We start from the raw sequence: 27,606 nt of genomic DNA, 5'->3' as shown, positions 1-27,606 counted from the left end.
TCTTAATGAATAAGACTTTATTACCCACAATGCACCACTGGCTACCGAATTGCCTTATGTTCCATAACGATAGAGTAACTTTAAAAGAAAGAAAGAAGGAAAGAAAGAAACTCATATAAAAGTATTTTAAACTCATTTTTATGATCTTTACAAAGGTGTTTTGTGTGTAGATAGCTAAACAGCTAGGGACCTGTTTTAGCTAGCCAACCAGACTACATTACCCATAACAGATCGAAAGCTTTAGTTACTCTCAAAAGTTACCACGGTGATAAGAACATTAAATTAGTTTACCCAGTCACAAAATCCCATAACTCAATTTATGAGCTTTTTAAATGAGTTGTGTGTCCATGGAAAGTAGATTTAGAGTTTGTTTCCCAAGTTTTAGCTGGTTCGTTAATTAAACCACATTACCCAGAATGCATCACGGCCCTGCTCGTTTTGCCGCACGTCGTTTGAAATAGTGTAGCAGGCGTCATTTATCAAGATAATCGAACAAGTCTAATGCAACGTTTAAAATGATTTACTCAGCGTTGTCGCTGTTTCACCTTCGTCAAGAAAGTAGTTTATTTGATATAGGGACGTCACACGGCGGCGAAGTCTGCCTCCTCTAAGCTAAGTTCGTCGAAATGCTAAAAACACAAGTACGCTAGGTCGCGGTGTTTCTACAAAACTGGTAGCAAAATTAGTTTTAATTAAGTTTCTTACGAATGATTTCTAATTAAGTATTATTAATCGACAATGAGAGATCATGGTGCTCTTGCGAGAAGGGATGTGTCCGGGACTGGATGAAGATTTAGTGCGTCGTTTGCGGGATGCTCACGTCAAAACAGGTTGGAACGAGCCCTCCTAAACGAAAAGTGGAAATTTGAATAACAAATGTCATTTTCTGTATCTTGTTGTTCCGACAGTGGAAGATCTGGTCTCGTCGGACATGGAGTACCTCGCACAGAAATGTGCGGCGTCATATAAGGTATTTTTTGTGTGTGTACATTTTAGAAGAGAAATTGACACTTTAACATACCAGATGTCAAAAGTACTGCGGCGCCTTGGGTCAAACAGCCCCAAAAGTCGAACTGTTTGGAGCTCAAGCCTATTTAAATGATCAGGAATAGAGCTAGTTTACACAACACAAGACATTCAACAAACAAGAATATTCAAATTGTCTTTTACATCCATTTGATTTAACATGCAACTATGGTAGTATACTGTGCAGGCTGTTTCCAAACTTTCAAAATCCACACTTTTTTTGTGCAGGCCATCAAGTAGCCCTTATTCGCAGCTTGAACCCTTGAAAACATGCACGCCCTTTCACTTTTTCACCATTTGCACACACACAAAAAGAGGCGACATCTTAAAAAATAAAAAATTCCTACGTGTTGACCTCTCAGGCAACCAAGAGGAGACTTCATTTTTGTAAATAGGTCCATCCAGCAAACTTTTTTTTTTCCTGCACATAATCCGGAAACGAGGTTTATGGGAGAGACGGCGCTTGTTTAGCGTGGGCAGGGAGAGGTCACAAGAGGCCAGCCCAGAATTTATCGTTTCACCTCCTGTGGTCATTGTCTCTTCGCCCGGTCGCCCACCAAACATTTGATTTAATCGTTAAAAGCAAAAAGTTCCAGCTGCGTCTGTCTCTGCCAATGCTTTCTACATGTTTGGCCGGATCAAGCTGACATTTAGTGACCCCCCGCGGCGCCTTTTGGGTCCAGCGCAATGACCCGGTTGAGGCCCTCAGACAGCTGTGGTTATCACACATCAGACTGCGACTCCTTCAGTTGCTTTTGAAGGAAATAACTTAAGATGCGAAGGGATGATCAATTAATCAAATTCAAATTAGGGCATGACTGATAAGGATTTTTTTTTTTAGGTTGAGACTTTCTGGTTTTATATTTGGCAGAATAAAATTACGATGAATGATTAATCGGCTGATTAATTTAAAATATATGTCAAGAATAATATTTCTTCTTTTTTTGGTCTCTTAACACCTACAACAATAAAGATATGAATTAGAGGCAGAATAATTTGACTTTGTCCTATTGAATTCAACAAAGATAATTGGGGTGTTTGAATGTCATTATTTTTGTCTTTATGTATAAATGTGTATCCCCCCAAAAAATCGGCTGATTATAAAAGTGCTAATATACTGATTAATCGGTCTGTCTTCAATTCAAATCAACATCGAAATGTACTAGATTGCCACTTGCCTGGATCTGCTATGCTAATTGAGGAAGTGTAATTCGGTGGCTATAGGTGATTAAGTTTTTATTATTTAAAAAAAAAAAAAAAACTTTTTCCCCCCAAAAACAAAAATATATATTTGTTAGTTTTTTTTCCAAACCCCCCAAAAATCTTCAAAAAACGCAGATAAATATTAAATATGATTTTTCATGGAAAAATAGGGGTTAAATGAGGATAAATGAAAACAAAAATGAAATGAAATAATTTAGCGAATAAGCCGGCAAATTTGCATTAACTGTAGTTTTAAGGTGTAATTTCACCATTCACCACTAGATGGCAGACATGGCTTAGTTGTACTTACAACATCTACAACTTGAGTAGACCAAATATTTTGTCTGCGGATTTGGAATCTTCTTGTACTTCGGTCACCAGTTTGCTATTAAGCAGTTTTGTGCCTTATACAAATCACCACTTTAATTCTTGTAACATTTTGTTCTCTTAAAATGATGAGTCACCTTTGAGCGTATTCCGCAAGCCTCGCTTGGTGTTAGCTCTCAAGCCGGCTGCTACCTGTTAGCGACCTCGCCGCTCACCTACTCAGCTCTTAATGAGCTCTTGTGGGCCAAATTGACGGACACCTGAGGAGCTGGAACCCGAGGCGCTCGTCTGCTAATTAAACACCTTAACCCGGGTGCCGGAGCGAAGCCTGTTACTTAGCGATGGCTGCAAGGTGAAACGTCATCATTTGTTGTCTGGCAGGCTCTGATAGCCGTCCGCAGGGTGCTGCTCGCACAGCACGCCGCCTTCCTCGTTTCTGGTGCCGACCTCTACGACGAGCTGCTCAGCTCCACTGCCATCCTCTCCACGGGAAATCCCAAGTAAGCGTCGCTCTGCGTACGGTTACTTGAACGGGAAGTCAGCCATTTTAGGTTGAAGTAGCCATTTTGTTGTGAATTCTTGTGCTCAAAAGTTATTTCAAAAATTAGCCCCTGTCACTGGGTTGACCAATCAAAACAAAACAGGGTGGGCATGTTTATCATAACAAAACGCACGAAAAAGCACCGAGGGCTGTGCAATTAATTGAAATTCAATTCTAATTTCAATTGTTACTCTCCACAATTACAAAATCAGCATGATCGTAAAAGAAAAAAAATAAGATTATTAATACTCATTTTGAGTTGTTTAAATTTATACATTTGCACTTTTTTATTTTATAAGAAAAAAAATGAATAAATGTTCTTTCATCAAACTTGCTTAATTATAGTGTTTCAAATAATTTAATTTTTCTTAACTCTTTGACTGCCATAAACGTTATAAAACGTTTAGCATAAACCTAGGGAAGGGCGCCGAGGACGTTAACTCTTTGACTGCCATAAACGTTTAGCATAAACCTAGGGAAGGGCGCCGAGGATGTTAAAAGACGTCCCCTATGTTTTTTTTGTTTTTTTTTGAAAACGGGTGCAGGAAAGCCTTGGGCAGCTGTGCTGAAAGTATCAGGCAGATCTGATTAGTAAAAGACTCGTTTTGGCCCCTAGAGGGCAGCGATGACTCTCTTTGCACAAGGTTGGATGGGCCGCCCACCGTGGGCGTCAGTAGAAGACGTGAGGCGGCGCTAGAGTGTTGAGGAGACAATGGCTGGTCAAGCCACAATGGCTTGACCAAGCAACCGGTTGCAAGCAGCTCACGCTTGAGCATTTTTTTCAAAGACGGAAAGCATCAATCAATACTAAAAAGCGCATTGATGTCGACGATGATGATGACTCCGAGCTTGACGCCAAAGTTGGAAGCCTTGACGCGACTGTTATGATCACGTAGTAAGCCTCACCGGCTAAGCACGGCTAGCGCTGCTAAGGCCGGAAAACGCGCACAATAGCCGACCGGGTACTTCTACACAATCGGACATTCGATCGGGCGATGGAGAGTTGGCATCGACCAATGCAGATTGATGATGATGATGATGATGACTCCGAGCTTGACGCCAAAGTTGGAAGCCTTGACGCGACTGTTATGATCACGTAGTAAGCCTCACCGGCTAAGCGCGGCTAGCGCTGCTAACGCCGGAGCTGCACAAGCGGACATTCGATCGGACAATGAAGAGTACCCCGAGTCCAATGCATATTCATCGGAGGAGCGGGTACAGTCTGATCACGGAGAAGACACTGGTTCTGGACTACGATGCCACCATGAATGGAGTGGATAAGATGGATCAGAACATCTCTTACCACCCGGTATAGCAACTGAAGGACACGAGGAAGCGAGACGTAACGAAACCGTAGCATGATCCTGATATTAGACTTGATGGCAACACACACTGCAGTATATACTTGCTATTCCCCGGAAAAAAACGGCCGGCAAGAAAGTGGAGCACGCGAAGAGGCAATCTGTTGTGCAAATGCGGTTGCGTCTCCTTGCACGCAGGAGAGTGTTACACAAAGAAAAACTGTCGTTGAAACATCCACATATTTGTAAATAGCACCACAGTTGCACACATTTGTAAATAGTTTGCCAAATTGTTGTCAAATTGTTACACTGTTGAATGTAAATAAACGTATTTTGCTATCAAAAAACACTTTTTCATTCTTGGTGGTAGTGTTTTATAGAAGTAAAGCACTATTTAGGTGTTTGTGGCATCATTCATGGACAAAAAGAAGTGTCAAATTCACTAGAATGCATGAAATAATATCGTTTCACTAAAAGCTTGATTTCGCCGTATTTTGGTCCAAAACAGGCGAAATTGGGTCAAACTAACCATTTTCTATTGTTGATTACTAAAGAACGGAATAAGGTAGAAACAAACTTTTTTTTTCTGATGAAAGATGAAAGTCCAATCTTTCATTTAGTAGTACATGTGTTTCCATAGTCCAAACAGAACATTTTCTGTGGACCTTGAAAGATCAGTCAAAATGCTTAAATCGGCTGGCACTGACGGCATCCCTTTTCTGAAAACGTCTGGCAGTCAAAGAGTTAATATTTTTTACGTTTAAACATTTTCTTGTTTTGTACCCCAAAAATAAATCATCGTCCTAATCGTGATTTCAATTAATTAATGTAATCAATAATCATAATCGTGATTAATATTTTCTTAATAATCGAGCAGCCCTACAAGGACCCATCCCCCAAATTTTACAGAAAGTTAGCCATTTTGGTTTAAAGCAGCCATTTTGGGGTGTCACAAGGTTCACCCAATGGGCTCTTTGCACAAATCCACTACTTCCTGAACTAATACCCCTCCTTCATTTCCTGTCTTTCATGAGTGGACAAGCTGATTAATTCAGGTGTGCCTGACCTCCGTAACCACGACAACAATGGCCTGACACACCTGGATTCATCCATTTGTCCAATCGTGGAACGACAGGAAACAAAGGAGTGGTGTTAATTTCAGGAAGTAGTTGAGCTGTGCAAAGAGCCCTTTAAAACAAACTTGGGTGGACATGGCTATCATGACAGAACGCACGAAAAAGTCTCAAGCATCCAGCCCCAAAATTGAACAGAATTTTGTTTTGAAGCAGCCATTTTGGGGTGAATTCCTGCACTCAAAAGTTTGATCAAATTAGCCCCTGCTACAAGTTGACCAATCAACACAATATTGGGTGGACATGTCTGTCATAACAGAACGCATGAAAGAGTCTCAAGGACCCGTTCCACAAAATGAAACAGCACGTCGGCCATTTTGGTGTAAATGTGCTGAAATTCCAGAGAGGTCTTTTTATTTTTTGTGCTTCAGTGGATTTTATCCTTCCCTGTTGAAAGTGGAGGACGCATGTAAGTCAAAGCAGTCATAAGATTATTTGTTTTCTTCTGGTAACCAGATTCCACTGCACCGCTCCCCAATCAATCAATCACAGCCCGAGTCACGTCGACGTGCCTTGAAAAATGGAATTTGCATCGAGCCGAGTCGCGCCGCGCATGGCGGAATATGCAGCCGAGCGCGTGGCGCGGAAAACGCAGCCTCTAAAGACTCGCCTTGTCCCATTTGGGCCCTAAAGTGGCGTCTGATGTATCAGCCGCATTAACGGCGGCTCCTGCTCGGCTGCTCGACTGCTCGTCGCTTGCAAGCAAACGGCAACAACAAAAAAGCCTTCAAAGCACTCTGTGAAAGATTTGCACATTCTCTTTAAGGAGGCAAAATCATCCTACAAAGCGTCTTGTTTATTTTATATTTGAAGTTAAAGTCAATGTTGGTCAAGCATGTCATAAATGTTTCCGGACCCTTCCGAGAGGCTTGCACCATGTGTCATGGCTGCCCCCTGCTGCTGAAAAGATGGCATTTGGAAGGGCACGCACATGCTGGTTGGACTCCAACTGGTTAGTCCATCATGCAAAGTGGAATGCTGATGTTTGTATTGATTTCACATACACGTCCATCATGACCTCTCCTACTTTGGACTGTCACACTGAGAGCTGTTTTGAAGTGGTTTTATTTTCGCAATATTACATGGATAAATAAAACACGTGCAAAAAAAGTCTCAATTGATAGTTTGTAGATTCATTTGTTTGATATAAGCATGAACTCATTCACTGCCATAAATTAAATTTTTCTTTTGAAAGATTATTAAAAATTAGGGGCAAGAGGCAATTACAATTTTTAATTGTAATTAATCGCATGACTTCACTAGTTAACTCACGATTAATCACACATTTTATATCTGTTCTAAATGTACAATTTAAAAAATTGTTTTTCATGCTTTTGTTAACAAAAGTGGGAAAAAATGTTACACTAATAGAAATAGTTTAAATTAATTTTTGACGTTTATAGCCGTCAATGGCAGTGAATGAGTTAAGCATTTTCTTTTCTATAGTAGCTGGAAGCTTCAGCTAAAATAAGCAAATAGTTAATGACAATGAAAAATGAAAAAAAAAAAAAAGTTTTTATTGTTTATTTATTATTTATTTAGTGTTTATTGTATTCTTTTTAAATTATATTAACATAAATAATATATTTAAATAATATTATAATTTTATGCACAGCATGTTTAAATGATTTGTTGTTGTTGCAGTAAGGCCAAATTTTCTCCTGGTCTTGTTTGTCCTCAGCTTGGATGCGCTGCTGGATTCTGGCGTGTACACGGGCGAGATCACAGAGCTGGCAGGAGGGCCAGGAAGTGGCAAAACTCAGGTAAGTCAGCACGTCTCAGTCTTTAGTCTGGCTTTATTTTGGCGAGCATGGATTACCTTTTATTTTCCTGCATTGGAAGTGAAATATTTTTTGGGGGCATGACATAAAAAATAAATAAAAGAATATGTAATATATGAAATGTTTTTTTTTAATCCCCTAAAAAAAATATGTATACAATGCCCATAATATTTTTAAAATGTAAGTAAAAAAAACAAATCCCCAAACTTTTGGTGGTCTTAGTTAATTTTTTGTCATAAAAGAAAAATGTCAAAATTGAAATATATCAAAACCTAAAAACATAAATGGAATGAAATGCCCATACAATTTAAAACAATTATTATTTAAAAAAAATCAGATTCACCCCCCCTTTTTGTTTTTGTTAAATATGTTTTTGCATGCAAAAAAAATCACAAATTTAAAAAAATGCGCAAAATATATATTTAAAAAATCTGATAAACTAGAACCCCCCAAAATATTTTTTATGTATTTCTCTGAAATGATATTTTAACAATTTAGAAAATCTGGAGGGAAAAACAACTTAAAATTATCGAATCCATTTTAAATATATTTTTTTCTCATGCCATTTTATTACTTTTCTCACGTTACACTTTTTGCCTCAAAAGATGATTTTGTTTTGCCATGAAAGGACAAATTTCCAAATATTTTTATTTCATCAAATACAAAATAAAAAAACCTCATAAAATTATAAATTTCTCATAATGCAAAGAATTTTGTTGCAATTTTTCTCTTAAAATACTTTTTTCTTTGTTTCACGAAAAAATCTAAAACAAATTGTAACTGTAATACTGCGAACGTACGTCGTACAGTGTGGTGTTTTGTGCGTCTTTTCAGGTATGTTTGGGCGTGGCGGCGCACGTGTCGCACAACCTGAGGCAAAACGTGATCTACGTGGACACTACGGGGGGGCTGTCGGCGGGCCGTCTGCGCCAAATGCTTCGAACCCAAACCAGTAGCGACGACGAGCAGGTCACCAAATCCAATTGGAATCGCTATTAGCAACCCGTACTCATATGTGGGTGTGCACACTTATGCAACAACAACAGTTTATTTGTCCTTCAATGGACTCGTGTAAGTTACAAGTCACATTAATGGTGGAGAAAGTTTTGAAACGTTTTATCTCTGTATGTATTATTTTTATATCACAAAAATCTGGCATTTGCACAGGGGTGTGTAGACTTTTTATAAGCACTGTCAGGTGAGCGACGCCTCATAAAACGCACGTGAAACTCGAGTGTCATTTTGGCTGGCAGATGGAAGCCCTGCAGAGGATCGGCGTGCGCCGCGCGTTTGACATCTTCTCCCTGCTCGACTGTCTGTACCGTCTCGGTGACGGCGGCCTACGGCAGGTGCGTGTGAAACTCGTCGCCAAACCCCCGACGAGGCGTCAAAAGTTGATGTTTGTCACATTTCCCGCGGCAGGCGAGCAGCGGAGCCTCCGTCAAGGCGCTGATTGTGGACTCTGTGTCGGCCATCATCGCTCCTCTGCTGGGAAGCAGACATAATGAAGGTGAACGCACTGAAAATTCCACGCATAAATTTACACCAGGAAACGTTCGTTAGCACAAAGTGCAAAAGTTCAACCAATAACTTTTTACTGGTGTGTTTATTTATTCATTATTAGGGCCTGACCAGTAATACATTTTTGGAGGCCAATTCCAATATTTGGCAGAATAAAATTATGATCAAATAATTGGCCAAAAAAAAACAAAAACATTATAGATAGATAGATAGATTTTTATTTATTTATTCATTCATTCAAAAATAACAGCCATTTCTAGTAAGGTTTTTTATTTCCTCTATAAAAAAAGACAAAGGCTATTATTATTTTAAAAAAAATGACTATTTTTGACAATGAAATGAATGAAAATGACAATGTATAATAAGATGTTTAAAAAATAAACATTTATAGAAAATCTTTTATTTAAAAAACATGAAATTAAAATGAGACCATGTATAGTAAAGTATTTTATTCTTTATTTATTTTTGACGGCCATATTCTAAGGCTTTTTTATGACCATTTATAGTAATTATTTATAGTGTCTTTTTTTCTTTTTTTTAATGACTACATGTAGTAGGGGGTGTTAGAAAAAATCGATTCGGCAATATATCGCGATATTACAGCGCGCAATTCTCGAATCGATTCGATATGCGGCCGAATCGATTTTTAAACATACATTTTTTATGGAAATATTCAACAAAACGTCTTACTTAGGGTTAGGATTTACACATTAAGTATGGAAGAATGTTATATTAATGGAACATTAAGCCTTAATATTTTATTTCAGTGCTGTTCAAACATGAAACAGACTGCAACCTGTTTGTTAAATGCAGAGGCTCAGTTATAAGCCTGAATTTTCAGATAACTAAATAAATTTTCATATAAATCTTACAGTGTACATGTACAAGTTTACTGATTATTTTTTTCTAAATTTGAGTAAAAAAAAAAAATCGCAATAATCAATTTATAGATTCGTATCGGGATTAATTGAATCGTGGCCTATGAATCGTGATACGAATCGAATTGCCAGGTACTGGGCAATTCACACCTCTAACATGTAGTAAAGCACTTTTAAAAACATTACCTTGTAGTAAGTAGTTATAGCAGTAGTTATAGTAACGCATTTATTAAAAAAATATATATATATAATGTATAGTAAGGCTTTTATTATAAAAAATAAATAAACAACCATGGTGTGTCAAACTCATATTAGCTGAGGGGCCGCATGGAGGAAAATATATTACCAAGTGGGCCAGATCTGTAAAATAATGGTATATAACTTAAAAACAAGTGCCATCAATTATACGCAGATTTTCACTATTTGTGGGTCAGCTCTAAATTATGGAACTCAAATGTTATTGTATTGTTCCCCAAAAAATAACACGAATGCAAATGGAACGCGGCAACACTTTGCCTGTATGAGTCCCGGACGTGGTAAATCTACCTGTTTTGCATTTATATTGTTCCCAGAATGCATTGTGTGGCGCAGTTGATGAAGTTGCAATGCTCATCTGAGGACTGCTTGTGAAATTACGAATTTATGTTTTGATTGTGGCCAGCTGTTTAATTGGTCCAACATAAAAAACAATTGTAATACTTTTTTTTTTTTTTTACATCTCGCGGGCCGGATTAAACCCCTTTGCGAGCCTGATTCGGCACAGGCCGTATGTTTGACACCCCTGATGTATAGTAAGGCAGTTTTTATGACAATGTATAGAAAAATGTTACCAAAAAACAAAACATTTTAGGAAATCTTTTATATAATCAAATACAATTAAAATAAAACCATTTTCTTAAAAGAAAATGACCATGTATACTATGGCTTTTATTATAATAAATAAATGACCATGTATAGTAACGGATTATTTAAAAAATAAAGAATAAACAGGTACAGTATAGTCAGGCTATTTAATTATTTTTTTATAACAACCATGTGTAAGTTGTTTTTTTTCTTCAAAATGACAAAATGTTACAAAAAAACCCCAACCATTTATAGGAAATCTTTTATCTTATATATATTTAATTTGTTATGGCGATAACGAGAAATTATCAGCAAAAAAAAAAACTACACTTTTTGGCCGGTTAATAAGTCGGGCCCGACTTGTTTTACATTTCCTATTTTTCCCAACTACAGTATTTAAATGAATTGTGTGCAAGCATGTATTTGAAAATGTCATTTTATTTCTTGTAGAAATAATCTTACAAGAAACTATTAAACATTATGACTTTTTGTGTAATCCATCTTTTTTTGGACTCCCCCATAAATCCTTATTTACAAATTGTAGTTTATACATTTCAAAATGCATTTGTCATAATATTACTCATTTTTCCCATAGGCATGTACAGGATGAGCCAAGTAGCCATCGCCCTCAGGACCTTGGCCAAGGATTTCAACATCGCCGCCTTGGTGAGGATGCACACGCACACACATTGTAGGATGTCGGTCAGTGCTGAGCACGCCGTGCCGTCCGCAGGTGACCAATTACGTGACGAGGAGCGAGGATGGCGAGCTGCAGCCGGGCCTGGGCGTGTGCTGGAGTCACGTCCCGAAAACCCGAGTCCTGCTGGAGCGACTTCCGGACACCGCCACCGTCGGCGGATCCGCTCTCCGGTCTGCCGCCCTCCTCAAGTCCTCCAGGCGGGTAAGAAAATGGCGCCCCCTGGTGGAGGCTGCTTCAAACAACCTTTTAAGGGCCCAAAACGTGGAGCGTCCGCTAACCGCTCCCGTTTGTCATGTGTTGACCTCGAGCAGCCGTGTTTGATCCGAACCGAGTTGGACCTTCAGCAGTGGAGTCGCTTGGAACGCGACACGTCGGGGAAGCGAAAGCTGGATGCGGCGGATTCTTGACAACAACCAACGACCTCAAAAAGGATTCTCGTAAATTTAAAATGACTCATTTTTCACGTGTAAAAGAAAAATCCTACACTTAAAGGGATACTTGACTCATTGAGCCACTTTCAACTGTAAAAAGATATTTTGTCTATAATTAATGTGATAACTTCCTTATTTTTCATGAATTAATACCTCTCAAAACCAATGTTGTCACTTGCTGTGGACTAAAGGTGACAGCACCTGTGCTGAGGAAGTAGGTAAGTTTGCAGACCAAACCCAGAAAAAGGGTGAGCTGTGATTGGTCATTACCTATTTCCTCAGCACAGGTGATGCCATCTTCAGTTGACAGCAAGTGACAGAATTACTTTGTAAAGGTATTATTAATTGGACATGAAAAATAAAGTTGTCACTTAAATTAACTTATTCACTCGCAGCCATTTTCACTGAAGCAACCCCCTTCACTCCCGGCTGTTTTACTGGATTTGACTGATTTTGCAAGACACAGAATATTGTGTTCTATTGCTATACCAATATGGAACCCATCAAAAGAATGATTAGAGTCTCTTCTTTAATCAGGACAAAAAATAAGTACATTTATATCGGTTTCAGTCTTGCAGCAATTAGCATTAGAATATAGCTAAGTTTCATCATTATTTATAAATCAACATTCAACATGTCCCTGGTTGATCTCCTTTGTTCTGCTGCCACCTGCTGGCCATTTGTGTAATAACTACCATTTGTTCAACCATTCTTTGTAGTTGAGAGGCTGCATCAAAGCTCTAGTTCAAGATCTAGCTTTAAAAAACATATAAATACGTATGAGCCATTTTTAAGAGCAAATGAGTTAAAGACAAAATATCTTTTTATATTAACATTCTTGTAAAAATGACCTAATTGAACTTTTTACTCATTGAATAACAAGATATTGTTTTTGTCATCAAATTATATTTTATTTTAAAAAGCGCACCACTTCATACTTGCTCAGACTTCATCTCATGATTTAAATTGAAAAAAAAGTTACAAATTAGGGTGTGCACGTGCCTGTTGTGGTTCACCTCATGTTGCCTTATTACTTGACCACAGCCAATGAATGACGAGCCTTCAGGAGATTCCCACGGCGGCACATTAAAGACTTGAACGGGAAGAACAAACAAAAGTTTCTTTTTTTGCAGCTAGCAAGGGGCCACCACGCGCCTCTTCCGGATGCACTTCCAGATCCAGTCGGACGTCACCCGCTGGGCCCGGCCGCCTCCCTCATCCTCGTCCTCCCGATTGTCGGCCAGCGTGTGGGTGGCCGAGGCGGCGTCGTAGTCTGTCACCAGGTCGCCGTCGTACGCCACAAAGTAGCGCCGCAGCTTTGCAAAGTCGTCCACGCCGGAGGGCAGGAAGAGCTTGACGCCGCTGAAGATGTCCAGAAGCGTCTAGCCGTGGGGGGGGGGAGAAAAAAAGTGTAAATCAGAGTGGTGGCTTGTATATTTTGGCATGACCGCACTAAAAAAAAATGGCTATAACATGATGAAAGTCGAGCAATCGATGACATTATGGAAGATTGCGGATGTATTAAAAAAAAATCTGTTTACAAATTTAAAATATATATTTTTAAAGAATTTTAAGAAAAAATTATTATTTTCCATATAAAGCATAGCAGGATGGTGGTTGAGCAACTAATGATTTTGGGGGATTTAACAAGAATTTGATTAAAATCGAGTGGATTAATTATTTTTATTACAAAGAAAATATTAGTTTCTTTTACTTGTGTTTTTTCTATACTCTGACTTTTTTTTCTACCTTGTGGACACCTTTATGGCAAAAAATGTTCAATCATTACTCTGCTTTTTCTTTCCTAAATCACTTCAATTGCGACTTGCTCAAAACTAGCAAAGGAATGCAAATAAAACGCCGTCAATGAAAGGTGTTTTGGACGAACCTTGTCGTTGTTGGACTCCAGCATCTGTGGGGGAGGAGGCGGCGCCGCCGCCGTCCCCTTGGCCGTTTTGGCGTGTCCGTTGCTCTGCACACTTTCACTCTTCCTCACCTGCAAGTAAAAAAAATAAAAAGAATGAATAAAAATGGCAAAAGTTGATGTGGAGAGTTGCGTTTTTTGTGCGCACCTTTTTGGGGGCGGGAGCTTTGACGGCGGGGGAGCTCGGCTCGGATTTCACTGCCTTGCGTTTGGCCGGCGTGCTGTTACCTGCGGACACATGGAATTCAATCTACAGGTATGTTTATATTTGGTGCCGATATGTGTTGGCAGTAAATGTTGGCTGAACAATTAATCAGCTGTACACACAATGCAAACTATAAAAGACTGAAGAAGAGCATGACTTTTAAAAAGGCGTCCAGAAGAACTTCTTACTCACAAATGCGACTAATATGGTCGCAGTCTCAAACGCCGTTATAGCTTCTTCTTTTTTTCTATTGCTATTATGGCACTTAAGTTAAAAATGAATTTTTTAATGTATGCTATTAGGCTAACAAAATGTGCGTGGTAGCAACTTTTGTCACTTTTCCGCCTCACTCCAGTCAAATCTTGATTTGCAACACGAAAAGGGAAAAAAATAATAGTGGTCAACAACAAATTAATTTTCTCAGACTGATGTGCTGAAAAATTCAAATAGGTTGGTTTTGCTCAATCAGGTCAACTTTTTTTTGTATGTTTTTGTTTAGATGTGCAGGTGTTTTTGCTTCATATTAAATGAAAGGAGGTTCATGCCCTGAATTTTGAACAATGATGACGTAAACATTCAATTTACAGGTACTTACTTTCATCAATGTCTACTATTTTATTTAGCTAAAGCGAGCAAAGTTTGTAACATTTGATTGGGAAAATGTCAGAAAATGCTAAAAGTAGAGGTGTCAGTCGATTAAAATTTTTAATCGTAATTATTCACATGACTTTAATAATTGACTCACAATTAATCGCAAATTAATTAATATCTAAATAATTTATATCTACATTTACAATTTAATGTACAATATTTTTTTCAAATTTTTCATACTCAACATGAAAGTGGAAAGAAATGTTAACCTAATAAAAACATGGTTGCATTTTTTTTCACTGATACAGTAAGTTCATAATTCATCAAAAAATAAATAAAATGGAAAATATGTACTGTACTGTAAAAAAACGAGTGTGACAGATTTGTCTGTGTTTTTCTGTCACTACATGGCGTTTTTAAGACAATGGTTACAGCTCAGTGCATTTTTCTTTTCATATTAAGTGCTGATTAATATTTAAAATGAACTTGTGAAATTCTGCACATTTTCTAAATTGTAAAAAAAAGAAAGAAAAAAAACTTGACGCCAGCCCCCACAAACATGCGGCTAAATTGTGTTCTAGTGAATCCTTTGAACGACGTTGAATGCTTTTATTTTGTTAAGTTCTCGGATGCGCATTGTATAGTGACGCTCATGCTTCACTGCAACGAAGCAGAAGACGATATCCATGTTACACTTCACGAGCTATTTTCTGGAGTTGCTGAATAAAATACGCTTCACATCAAAAAATCAAGTGGCTGTGGAATCACTCCAAGTGACAACACGGCATCCATTCGGCTCTTGGCTCTCACAGGGGTTAAGAGTGGACATCTGTTGGAGACCTAGCTCTGTGCTCATCGCTTACACCGGCGCTTACCGAGTGCGTTCTGTCAAAGCAGGGATGGTGCAAGTGCTACACAGTCCAAATGGCTCCTCCACGCGAACATTCTACCCCTTAAACTTTGTGTATTTTAGCTGCAGTGCATTTCTATTGGGTAATTTTGACGTGGATGTTTCTGCTGCGTCACGACTGGAATTTCCTTCAGTAGCGGCCTTCCAAATAAGGGGCGGTCGTTAATCGAGCGTTAAAAAAAATAGTACCGTTAAACGCACTTTAAGTTAACGTGATATTAACGCGATCATTTTGAGTAAGACAATTTGATTTGATTTGAGGTCTCAAAACTGTCAAAACTTGCAAGTCAAAAAGTTTTTGCCCCCTCGACTCACTTGTCTTCTTGGGCGGGGCGCTTTCCGGCGCGGACGAATTCCCGCCGCTGTCTCCGCCCGACTCGCCCTTGTCTTGGCCAGAAGGTCCCGCCGTCACTTTGAAGTCGCAGTTCTCCTTGGAGATGCGAAACAGCTCCTGGCAGGACGGGAGAAAGACCCGCGCTAAAAGCAAACGAGGAGACGACCCGCAAGCCGGAGTGGCGACGGCGTACTTTGAGCTGCGGCAGGTTGGTGGCGCTCTTCCAATCCTTGTCGTCGCGGATGCGCGTCATACGTGGAAAGCGGATGGAGATGCCGTCGGCGGTGTGCATCTCCGACTTGGAGAACTCGGCGCCTGTGATCTCCCACACCGGCGCTTGCTTGAAGGGTTTGAAAGCACAGCATTGTCACACTTTTAGTGAACAAAATCATTTGCTTGTTGAACAACAGACTTTTATTATTATTTGGTTATTTCGTACTTATGTTAATAAAGGTTTTGATCTTTTCTATGAATTTTATTTGGGTCTTTCAGAAACTTTTTTTAAACAAAAATTTGGACTATTTTGCTTTTCATCTGGATATTATTTCTTAAACGAAAGACTTTTGATATACTTTTTGTCAACAAAATACTTTGATTTGCATCTTTGGATTTGTTGAACTCAGATTTTCATTTGTCATTTGTTTTTTTATATAAGAATTTGATTTGAATCTTTAAAAAAATTTGTTAACAAAAATCTGGACTTTTTCGCTTTTTCCAGTCAAAGAATTATTTAATTCTTTTGAATTAAACAAATTTTCCTTTGGATATAATTTTGTGAACTTAGATTAGGATTTGTTGACTTTTTGTGATCGATTTAGATCCTTCTGACTTTGTGAACAAATAACTGATTTGGATCCTTGTTAAAATTTTGGGTGAACAAAAAAAAAACAATCCTTAGAGATACTTTTTGTAAATATTGGACTTTTGGATGTTTATTTTAATTTTTTTGTGAACAAAGGGCTTTAAAAAAGTATTTTAGACATTTTTTTGTCAATGAACGGACTTTGGATTATTTTCACTTTTGCAACCATAAAAACTTTGATTTGGATTGTTTTTGTGAACAAAGGGCTTTAATTGTTATATATTTTAATGTAAAACAAACAGCTGATTTTGATCACCTTTTGCTTTTTGCAACCAAATGTTTTGCATTTGGATTTGTTGACTTTTTGCAAGCAAATATATTTTCTTTGGCATGCAAATGTGTCGTCCACAAGCATGAGTCACCTCGGGACTGCGGATGAGGAAATCCGGATAGTAGTTCTTGACGATTTTCAGCCACCCGGGGATTTTGCTGGGGTCCTGCGGGATCAAAACGCACACGAAAGAAGACGAATGATGTTGGATGACATCAGAATTCCCGGCAGGCGGGCGTCCTCGCCGACCTTGCTGATTTTGACGACATCCAGCTCTTTCTGGAGCCGAGCCAACATGGCGTCATCGTAGCCGCCCGAGCACTTGGTGACCGTGCACCACTTCTTGGAGTCCGGATCGTAGCAGCCCATCAGAAAGCTGGACATGATGCCGCCTAACATGGAGGCAAACAAACAAAACACGTTATTAGCATTAGAAAATTATGTCGTGATAATCAGGCGGAAAATGTGATCATTTGACAAGAATATGAATACGTATAAACAATATAACGTGTGATAACAATACAGCAATTATATATTTTGGGGAAAAAAATCTTCATATGATTCATATGTATAATTTATTTATTTTTATTCTGAGGGGGGTAATATTCCGAGAAAAAAAATGCTTTATTAAGTTGCAAATTTGAGAGCAAAAAAAAAACTTAGGACAAATACACGTTATAAAAAAGGCAAATTTGCCACTTTATAAAGTCGCAAATTTACAGCGCAATATATATTTTTTTGGGGTGGAGGAGGGCATATACAACAGTGTTTTCTAACAAACATCACAATTGAGTAATTATTCACTTATTGTATACCAGAGGAAAATCAAGACAGTTTTCCAATATTTTACAAACAATAATTTCCCGATTACTGTCACAGGAAAAATGGCGGAAGGCTTCGCGGCGAAGGGAAACAACTCTGCAGCATTTGCGCTAATCAACGACACGCACGTGCACATTCACACACAAACGCACCGTTGGAGCCTTTCCCGTAGAAGGCACCCAGCACCACCAGGTCGGCCGTGTCGGCCATGGCGCCCTCGTTCAGGTAATCCTTCTTCACCTTCAGCCAGTGACGCTTGCCGGGCTCGTACGAGCCCTGGTGGACGGCGCACACACACGCGGTCATCATCACGGCAAAGCGTGGATTCTCAAAATCAAAAGTCGGACCTTGACGTCTTTGAGCACCAAGCCTTCCAAGCCTTCCCTAATGACTCGCGTGATCATGTCGGCCAGGTCTCCTGCACGCTAACACAAACACACACACATATATATTGATACATATTTAGCAGATGGGTCAAATCGACAGAGGTCGTTGCACTCTTACCGTGACGTGCTTCATTTCCGAGAAGAGGATGCGATTGGGCACCTCCACCATGTTGTCATGCAAGAACTTCCTGCGCTCACACAGCGGCCTGCGGACCACGTTGACGTTTTTGGAACAGGAAAATATTTATTCAGTTATTGGAGTATCTTACAATACTTTTTTTGTTTTGTTTTTTTACTAAAATAATTCTAATCTTTAACCCACCCCCTCACACACACACGCGCACACAAATCAGCATTTATTTATTTAAAAAAACAGAAAAATATTTCAGTGCCTTACAAACCTTTTGGTACTTTACATGACTATTGACTACAAGTACACAATATATATATATATATATTTTTTCTTCTTCTTTTTTTTCTATTGTTTAGTACACATATTTACATATTATATAATTGTATAAAATATATTAAGCACTTTGAAAATTTTATTAGGCATGCTTCACTCCAGGATATATATTTTTTAAGAAAATATATTATTATTATTATTATTATATTATTATTGTACATTTACAAAATGATACACCCCAAAATAAAAGTTTTTTTTTTAAAGTACATTTATGCCATCAACATAATTCCTCAAATCCAAAATTAAGCACCAAAAATGTTGTACTTCTCAAATAAACAAACACAAAAAAACAAAAATCTAAATTTAACATGAATTGTTTGAATTTATTTATTATTAGCATTTTTACTTTTATTTATTTTTACCATTTGTCATTAAAAATTATCATTAGATATTGCAAATAACTACATCATCTTGGTTTTTATATATAATTGCTAAAATCCAATAATTGCTGTACTACTTAATTAAACAAAAAATACAAGTATAAAAATAGCACACAAAAAATCTAACAAACAAATGTAACATGAATTGTTTTAATTTTTCACAATTTTTTTAGTATGATATTGTGGACACGGCTAAGATAGGAACTGAGCCCGACCATGAATAGCAAAAATTTATTTGAATGGAAAAAAAGCGGGGATTTCTACAAATAAACAGGGGATTGTGTCAAGAAAAAAAAACCATGAAATTGCAACTGTTTTATGATGTTACCTTTCCATGAGGCTGTTGCCATTGAAGTAAATGCAATCAAAGACAAAGAGGCAGACGTTGGCATCTTGAAAGGCGGCTTTCTGAAGGACAAAAGAGGACACGCTGGCAACATCCGCTCACGTTTGTCACCCGAGTGGGACAAAGGGGCCGACATCTGACCTTATGCACGCCCAGCGTCCCAAAGGGGAGGGGCTTGCTGGTGTTGGTGTCGATGAGCAGCACCTCGGCGTCCAAAATCATACTGTGGCCACCGGGGAACGCCTGCGGGATGTAGTCCTTGAAGTGGGCCACCTGGAGACAGCAACCCAAAAAAATACATACATTAAAAACAAAAATAATAAATAAATAAAACGCCATTATTGTTTTTTAATGTGATTTGTAATTTTGAGAACATTTATTGTGCTAATCTCAAAAGTCCGAGTCAAAACTCAAATGTGAGGATTTTATGTTCTGCAGCACCCTCTAGTGGCCAGACTGTCATGTGTGCGGTAGCCTGGAGTGTTTCCTGCCACCTACTGAGAGAGCAAATGTTGAGAAGTCCTCATGGGAAATGTCCCCACTGTGAGCCTCTCTCGAGGCTGCTAATCATACAAGAGCTCATACTGATCATGCGTGTGTGCGTGTGCGTGACTGACTTTGTGCGGCAACACAGGTTTGAGGCTGCGGCTGAAGTAGCTGAAGCTGTCGCCGCTCTTGTGCACCTGCACGCGTTCGCCGTCGTACTTGATCTCCGAGTACATGCCGTTGGGGCACTTCTTCATGGCGTACTCGATGGATTTGCACGCCTCGGCCTGCGGGAGAAAAATGCCACAAAAGTAAGTAAATTATGGCATCAGGGTACTCGAAGCATGGGTAATGGTGAATGGATTAATAAAAATGGCTTAAAAAAAGGACACATTTGGAATTTTGGAGTCAAATTATAGAGAAACATCACCTTAAAAAATTTTTTAGTAAAATGTCATGGTTTGTATTTTTTTTCCATCCAAGAGGAGATTAAGGGCCATGATAAAACAGACCACTGGATTTGAAATATCACTTTTGATTTTGTATTTTTTTTTATTAAAAAACAACAATGTCATGGTTGGGCGAGAAGATATTAGGGCCACAATAAAAGACCACAGCAGAAAATTGGAAACTCTGGATTAGGATTATGCGACTTCAGCACAATTGATAAGGATTAAAACGAGGATCTCCTATATTTACTTCTATGTCGGGAGACGTCTTATCCGAGAGGAGACAAAGGGCAACGTGAAACCAGACCACTGCAGTAAAGTGGAGACTCTGGAGTATAATTCTGTCATGTTATCTCAATGGAAGAGTCCTGCATTCACTCCTTGGTAAACAGACATAACATTCGAGTGGACACTAAGGGCAAGGTGAAGATAGACTACTGGAGCAAAGTGGAGACATCATTTTCCATTTAAAAATTAGCATGTGTGAAAAGGATTAAAACTACTAAACGGGGGTCCTTGACAAGATGGTCAGTTGTGATAATGTTATAGAATCATACTCCAGAGTCTCCATTTTGCTGCAGCAGTCTTCACATTGCCCGAGAGCTCTCTCTTGGTTAAAGCTCTCATGTAACTGAGGAGTAATTATAGGAGAGCCTGGTTATCTGTGATGTTTGGTGATAATGTTGTAGTATTACACTCAGTGTTTCCGGATCATCACAAGACTGCGGGCAGTGAGGAAACGGGGCGCCGCAGCCAAGCGGAGACTGCGGAGTACGGCTACTTGGTGGCCGACTCACCAGCATGGGCTGAACGGGCGTCATGAGCGATGCCTCCACGGTCAGCAGCTTCCTGGGCCCCGAGCCGTTCGACGCCTCCTGCTGGTTCCTCAGCACGCGCTCGATCACGTCGCCCAGGTTGCGCGAGGCCTTAAAGGCATCGTAGGCGTTGGGGTCCACCGCGTCCAGCCTGCCCGCACAAAGACAACGGTGAGCGAGAAGCCGAGCGAGAAGCCGACCGGTCGCCGATGCGACGCGATAGGTCGCTTACACGTGCTTGGCCCCGGCGTTCATCTTCAGGTCGTGCTTGATGAGGCGGATGATGCATTTCAGGTCGTTGCTGGTGCACCTGAGGACGATGCGTTGTTAGCGAGGCGTTGTTAGCGAGGCGGCGGCGTCAACGGTTTACTTTTTGGCGATGTCCTCCAGCTCGGCTTGCTGCTCGTCCTCCTTGGTGAGCTGCGCCAGGCGTGTGAGCGAGGCGTCTACCTCCTGGATGGTCAGCAGACTCTTGGCCGACGGCGGGAAGCTTTTGCTCTCCTCGAAGAACATGCGAACTGTCTCCGAAACGTCGCCCTGTTTTGGAAACAAAAGCAGACAGCTCACCCAACAGATTTTTTGTCTCAGGCCAAAAGAAATAGTGGATGTTGGGTGAGACTAGCTCTTTTTTTAAAACAAAACAAAAATGGTTAAAAAATTATAATATATTTTTGCTGTTTTTATTCGAATGAAAAACATTGGTAAAAAAATAAAAATACATTTTGCTGGGGTTTTTTTCACAACACATTTTTCTATCCATACTTTGTCTTTAGTATTTAACTATAGAACACAGACAAATCAATCCAGCAAAAATGGGCTGATTGTTTTTGTTGGCTGATGTTTTGTGTTTTTGTTTGAAAGTATAAAATAATCGGCCAATTTTTGCTCATTTTCAAACAGCTAATATCGCTTACTTAAGTCATCCCACGGATTGTTCGGGTCCTACTTTTTAAATATAAAACAGCAACAGTGTCAAATAGAGGTGCAACAATTTATCAACAACTAATCAATTATCAAATGAATTGATACATATTCTTGAAAATCTATTTCATCGTTAAGAGACCTTGTTTAACGTTAAATTGTCCAAATACTTGGAATTTTAGCCTGTCAACTGTTAATATTCTCCAATTTCTCTAGTGCCTCAATGACATTTTTTAAAATTGTATTTCTTTTGGCTTTTTCCAAATAAATAATTTGCAAATATCTGCTTTTAGTTTAACAACAATCAACATTTTTGCCCAATTTCTGATGGACCAGACCAGTAATTGAATCGGAATTTGTGTTCTTTCTGCACTGTAAATTTAATGTAATCTAACGTAATTTTTTAAAAAGGGATGAAAATTTAAATTTTTTAGTTTTGATCGATCCACCGTTAAAAAATAATAATAATAAAAAAGAGACTGATTTTTTTTACTAAATGGCTTGCTGCAGCCCTAGTGTGAATGCCTCTCTCTCTCTCTCTCTCAGCATTCACAACTCAACAAACAAAAGCAATTAAACAGTGTGAATGCTCATCTCATACCCAAGAGGGGTCATCGGAGTGAATGCTGAGAACCGAGCATGCTAACATTCCGGATGTGAGGTGCACATTTGGATTGTTCCACAGACCTTCTCCAGATCTCGCACCATGTCGTCCTGGTTGCATCGGAAAACGCGGCTAAAGAGTTTGACGATCTGCTTGTCGTTGAGGTTGTATACGCTCTTCACCACGCCGGGCAGCAGCAGCTTCACCGTCAGATACAAGTCGCCGTGGAATTTATCTACATGGCAGGGGAGAGAAACACAAAATGATACCACCGCCAAACGGCGCCACGCCACTTTTGTCGGCGGGTTCAACCTCCGCCGGTGCCCTTGCGTAGGAACTTCTCGACAATCTGCGTCTTGCTGTTGTAGCTGTTGTTTTCGGCCACTATGGCGCACAGCTTGCGGAACTCCCGCAACAGGCAGTCCTTGTGTTGCGGGTCGCACAGCTGCGTGGCCAGAGCGCTGCCCTGGTTGGCCTTGGCGGGCGAGGGTGAAGATGAGGATGAGGACGAAGACGTGCCCGCCTTGGCCGCTGGGTAGGAACGCATGTTAAATGCAACGATTTAGTTTTGTTTTTTATTAATTTTCAAAGAGTTTTGTAAATCCCCCAAAATCTTGAATAAGCAGTAATATACTTACTAGCCAGTGGCCATGCGTGTTTTCCATTAAAAGAAAATTACATTTTAAAAAATTGAGGTTGGTTCCCACTCCCTCCCCCCAAAAATTTGTAAATACATTTTTAACAAGTTTAGTTCACCGCACAAAAATCTTGAATAAGCGGTGATATACCTGCCATACATGTTTTTCATTAAAAAAAAAATAATAATAATGGAGGTTGGCTCCCACACTCCAAAAAAATAAATAAAAAAATTGACCAAAAAACAAAAACTTTATCAACAAGTTTAGTTCACCGCACAAAAATCTTGAATAAGCAGGCATATACCGCCCATATAAAAAACAGATGTTGGAGCCACAAATCCATGGAGAGCCACTATAACGATAAAGTCTATAGACAGGCTAGCACAAATGAGCATGGATGCTAAGAATAGTAAATGGCTTCAATTAAGTGAGTGCCGCATTAGCTACCGGTGAAGCCGGAGAACTTGCGCGGTGCGTTGACCGATGCGGTGGCGTCAGTAGGAGACGTCAGCTTGGCCGAGGCGTTCAACTTGGCTGGCGTCTTCTTCTGGGGACTCGACTTCACTTTGGACATCAACTCTGCAAACGAAAAGCGCAGACTTGACGTTTATGTTTTGGGCAGATTCTTTTTGTCTTTTTTCTCCCTTTTTGTAAACAATAGGACACATTTTCATTAATCATCAAGCAAAGAACTTTAGGGAGTTTTTTTTTTTTTTTAACAAATATCTTTACTCTTTTATTTCAGTACATTTAAGACTATTTAGGAAACTGTTAGGAAGCATTTCTGTAGATTTAGGAGTATTTAGGTAACTTTTGGGGATTATTTCCTGGATTTAAGGTAAATTTTAAGGAGTATGTCAGTAGATTTAAGATTACTTTCATAACTGTTAGGACCTTTTTAGGTTTGGCAGACTTAATATTACTAGGGTAATTTTTCGTGAGTATTTATTGGGTAATTATAATTTGTAGATCTAAGAGTATTTAGCCTACGCTAGAGAGTATTCCAGAGTATTTAAGTAGCTTTTAGGAAATATTCGAGTACATCTAGGAGCGTTTATACATCTTGGGGAGTATTTACTTAGATTTAAGAGGCTTTAGGTAACTTCTAGAGAATATTTGATTACATTTGAGTATTATTCAGATAATTTTTAGGAAGTATTTCATACTTTTAGGGAGTATTTAATAGATTTGAGTAATCATGTAAATTTTGAGTATTTCATTTATTTTACAGTATTTATGTAACTGTGTAAGGCAAATTTTAAGTATTAAAGTAAATCCAGGATTGTTTATTTATATACATCTTTGGAAGTATCTCAGTAGATTCCAAAGCATTATACAGTGGTATCTTGGAGTTTGAACATAATTTGTTCCTGTGAAGTGTTCAAAGTCCGAATTGTTCAACTTCCGAAACATTTTCTCCCATAGAAAATAATGTAAATGCAATTAATCCGTGCCCAAGCTCCAAAAACAGAAAATTCCTATTTTTAATTTGTATTTATGTTTTTTACATTTACACCCTGTACAGTATTTAAACAATAAAAAAATACCTTACCTTTTTTGTTGTGGTGTGATGGCATCAGTGGATGATAAATGCTATGTTAATGTTAGCTTTTGTTCAGTGCTGAGTTTGTGTATTTTACATTGGGCATATTGTTAGACTACTCAGTGGTCATTGCGTGCGTTGTTTAACGTCTGGCACATTGTTGAACAGCTAAGGAAGGTCCTTGTGCCATTATTTACAGAAGTAGTCACAGTAGTTACAACGGCGATAATGTCCTTCCTAAATCCACTATGGTTTGTAGCACTGTATGTTTTTCTTTGGGCCCATGGCAAAGAAAATTGTCGTGGGAAAAATCAAAATGCACTCGCAAATATGGAGCACCTCCGGGAGTATTCACGGTCTGACTGGAAATGAGCAGTGTATCGTCTCAAGTACCGCAACGTGAGCATTCGGCATTGCTCGGCTTCACTCGGCCACCCGTTTTCAAGGTACGTTTGGCTTAGTTTGCTTTGCTTGGGTGTTCAAACTCCGAGGCATTTTTTAAGCCTATTTTTTGGTTGAAGTCCGATTTGTACGAGTTCCGAGACGTTCAAACTCCGAGGTTCCACTGTAGTTACTTTTGAGGATTATTTCAGTAGATTTAAGAGTATTTGCTTAAATTAGATAAATTATTTCATACATGTTACAGTATTTATGTAAATTTTACAGATGTATTCAGTAAATTTAGTATTGAGGCAACTTTTAAGAAACATTTGAGTACATCCAGGAGTGTTTAGGTCACATGGTACATGAACACTTGACCCTACTACGGCAGTGTATTTTAATGTTGGCCATTACAATGGTACTCCGAGAGCTTCAAAATTTTGAGAGGCACCGACTCGCAACATTTATGGAGCGTGCTCTACCCGAGACGTGTCGATTGATGAGGTCCTTGTCCTCGTCCTGCAGCTCCTCCCAGCCCTCCAGGTCGGTGATGTCTTCGATCTTCTTGGTCGTGGCGCGGGCGCGCTCCAGCTTGTCGAACATACACTTGACGTGGTACCACTCCTTCATCTCGCCGGCCGACTCGCTGAAGGGGTTGGGCACCACCTTGCCGATGCGCGTCACCCCTTTGGCGATCTTGTCCTTGCACTTCTTGCAGCCGGCCGTGCCGCGCTTAGCGTACTCCACCAGGAAACGCTGCTCCGCCATGGCGTCGGGCGCGTGCCAAGCAAGCGCAAGGCCTCCGCGACGCTCGAGAAGGCGACGGCGGAATTCGGGTGGCGGGGCGACGAGGCGCGAAAAGGATGTGCGCGCTCGGAACAGTCCAGGGACGAGGGAGCGGAGGAAGACCACCTTTTTGGCTAACAAAATGACGCACCTTTGCATCAACGCTCGCCACTTACAACCTGAGGAAAACATGGATGCTTCAAGTATTAGTTACAGAAAACACATTGAAAATAAACCAATTATCAAATTAATATATATTTATTTAAATAATGGATTTCTCATTTAGATACCTTTTTTTTATTTTAAATTGTCTAAATCCTCAGAATTCTACATCCTTAAAAATGTGAATCTTCAGCAACAACAAAAATCAATTAATAAAATAATCGTTAGTTGCCGCCCTAGTTATTTGTCCTTAACTCATATGCTCCCAAAAACGTTTAAATACGTTCTATTTTAGATATTATCACGCTCCCAAAGACGCAAGTTTATGTTGTTTTATGTTAGAGTATACAGAAGGCTTTGATGCAGCCTCTCAACTGAAATAGAACGCTAGATGCAATGGTAGTTATTACAAAAAGGGCAGCAGAGTATAAGAGATCAACCAGGGCCATGTTGCAAAAAAAGCTATTTTCCCCAGTGTTTTCAACAGATTTGTGAATAATGAACTATATTCTAATTCTAATTGCTGCAAAACGGAAACAGATAGAATTTTTTTCCCCAGATGAAAGAAGATACTAATCTTTCTTTTGGTATAATCCATGTTTTTATAGCAATAGAACACATTATTCTGTGGTTCTTGCAAAATCTGTCAAAATCCAGTAAAACAACCGGGAGCGAAGGGGTTGAAAATGACTGAAAATGGCTGGGAGTGAATGAGTTAATTTGGATTTTACGACTTTTTGCTAACGACTGATTTAATTTTTAAGCCTTTGTGAATAAAGGACTTGATTTTGATTATTTAAAACTAGAAATAGGTGAGTACTGATAGCTTATTTCAAGGTATCAGGTAGTCTTGAAGACTGCCAATAGCAGCTACCGAGACCTTAAGATAAAAAAATTAAGCAAGCCACTCCTCACCAGTAGTTGGCGCCACAGTGCAGTGGTTCAACACATTAGCCAATCATAATTTCAATATCAAACATCTTAATTTAAAACTTTTTGTGAAAGGATTTGTTTATAATTGGTTTCATATTTTGCCAAAATAAGCATTGTTTTCTTGTATTTTTGCGGTACAAATAATTGTTTCCCACTTTTCCTAACAAAAGAACGTTTTTATTATTATTACAATTAAAATGACAATATTGTTAATGTCCTTTTGTGACCACTGGGAAAAAATTTTTTTTACTTTGTGTGACAACAAGATGATTGCCAAAAGAAAAGAAAAATCAAAATGGCTCATGGTGTTATTCAATGGTTGTAAACAAATACCTTTAATTTGATGATTTGACTTTTTATGAACAAATGACTACTTTTTGTGGGGGGAAAGGACTGTTCACAAAAATAACAAATCATCAAATTCACAAGATCAACTTTTTAAATATTTTGTAAATAAAAGACTGTGCCTTAAATCTTTAACTTTTGAAAAACAGACTGACATACCTACATTAGTGAACAATCAATTTTAACTCCATTTTTTGTGAGCAACGAACATTATTTGGATTGATTTAAACATTTTGTGACCGAGGCTCTCTTTTGTGTTTACACTGCGGGTAAGATTTTTGTTAATTACTTCGATTTGGGTATTCTCTTCACCTTGACTTGACTTCTTTGCTAATACGGCTTTGAACTGGATTTGTTTCAT

General features: G+C 39.0%; 3 protein-coding genes across 3 annotated transcripts in view; 1 reads left to right on the top strand and 2 right to left on the bottom strand.

The window, feature by feature from the left end:
- The first annotated feature begins 51 nt into the window (after nt 1-51).
- rad51d (RAD51 paralog D) lies at nt 52-12,966 on the top strand. Its single transcript, XM_086098147.1, has 11 exons — nt 52-830; nt 909-970; nt 2,938-3,056; nt 7,213-7,294; nt 8,147-8,281; nt 8,566-8,661; nt 8,735-8,822; nt 11,150-11,220; nt 11,288-11,455; nt 11,566-11,691; nt 12,819-12,966. Exons 1-10 carry the CDS (start codon nt 749-751, stop codon nt 11,659-11,661), a joined length of 999 nt encoding a protein of 332 aa, XP_085954273.1. The 5' UTR covers nt 52-748; the 3' UTR covers nt 11,662-11,691; nt 12,819-12,966.
- The window catches only part of lig3 (ligase III, DNA, ATP-dependent), a 22,298-nt gene continuing 7,263 nt past the window's right edge, over nt 12,572-27,606 (bottom strand). Inside the window, exons 3-22 of the mRNA XM_086098145.1 lie at nt 25,502-25,984; nt 23,543-23,674; nt 22,770-22,988; nt 22,541-22,692; nt 21,303-21,469; nt 21,165-21,242; nt 20,915-21,083; nt 19,800-19,955; nt 19,324-19,455; nt 19,165-19,244; nt 18,109-18,196; nt 17,952-18,029; nt 17,757-17,880; nt 17,032-17,174; nt 16,874-16,948; nt 15,843-15,989; nt 15,631-15,766; nt 13,758-13,837; nt 13,574-13,681; nt 12,572-13,067 (exon numbers count right to left, since the gene is read on the bottom strand). Coding sequence (XP_085954271.1) covers nt 12,819-13,067; nt 13,574-13,681; nt 13,758-13,837; nt 15,631-15,766; nt 15,843-15,989; nt 16,874-16,948; nt 17,032-17,174; nt 17,757-17,880; nt 17,952-18,029; nt 18,109-18,196; nt 19,165-19,244; nt 19,324-19,455; nt 19,800-19,955; nt 20,915-21,083; nt 21,165-21,242; nt 21,303-21,469; nt 22,541-22,692; nt 22,770-22,988; nt 23,543-23,674; nt 25,502-25,984 — 2,996 coding nt within the window. The 3' untranslated portion in view covers nt 12,572-12,818. The remainder of the gene's footprint in view (nt 13,068-13,573; nt 13,682-13,757; nt 13,838-15,630; nt 15,767-15,842; nt 15,990-16,873; nt 16,949-17,031; nt 17,175-17,756; nt 17,881-17,951; nt 18,030-18,108; nt 18,197-19,164; nt 19,245-19,323; nt 19,456-19,799; nt 19,956-20,914; nt 21,084-21,164; nt 21,243-21,302; nt 21,470-22,540; nt 22,693-22,769; nt 22,989-23,542; nt 23,675-25,501; nt 25,985-27,606) is intronic.
- LOC147160497 (dynein regulatory complex protein 1-like) overlaps nt 25,845-27,606 on the bottom strand; it is a 7,227-nt gene continuing 5,465 nt past the window's right edge. Inside the window, exon 2 of the mRNA XM_086098146.1 lies at nt 25,845-25,984. Coding sequence (XP_085954272.1) covers nt 25,964-25,984 — 21 coding nt within the window. The 3' untranslated portion in view covers nt 25,845-25,963. The remainder of the gene's footprint in view (nt 25,985-27,606) is intronic.

Source organism: Leptonotus elevatus, chromosome 16 (genome assembly GCF_054856555.1).
Source record: "Leptonotus elevatus isolate MCC_2025b chromosome 16, RoL_Lele_1.0, whole genome shotgun sequence".
In the NCBI taxonomy this organism is placed as follows: domain Eukaryota; kingdom Metazoa; phylum Chordata; class Actinopteri; order Syngnathiformes; family Syngnathidae; genus Leptonotus; species Leptonotus elevatus.
Note: the sequence above shows the minus strand (reverse complement) of the source record. Positions and strands in the feature narration are given on the sequence as shown.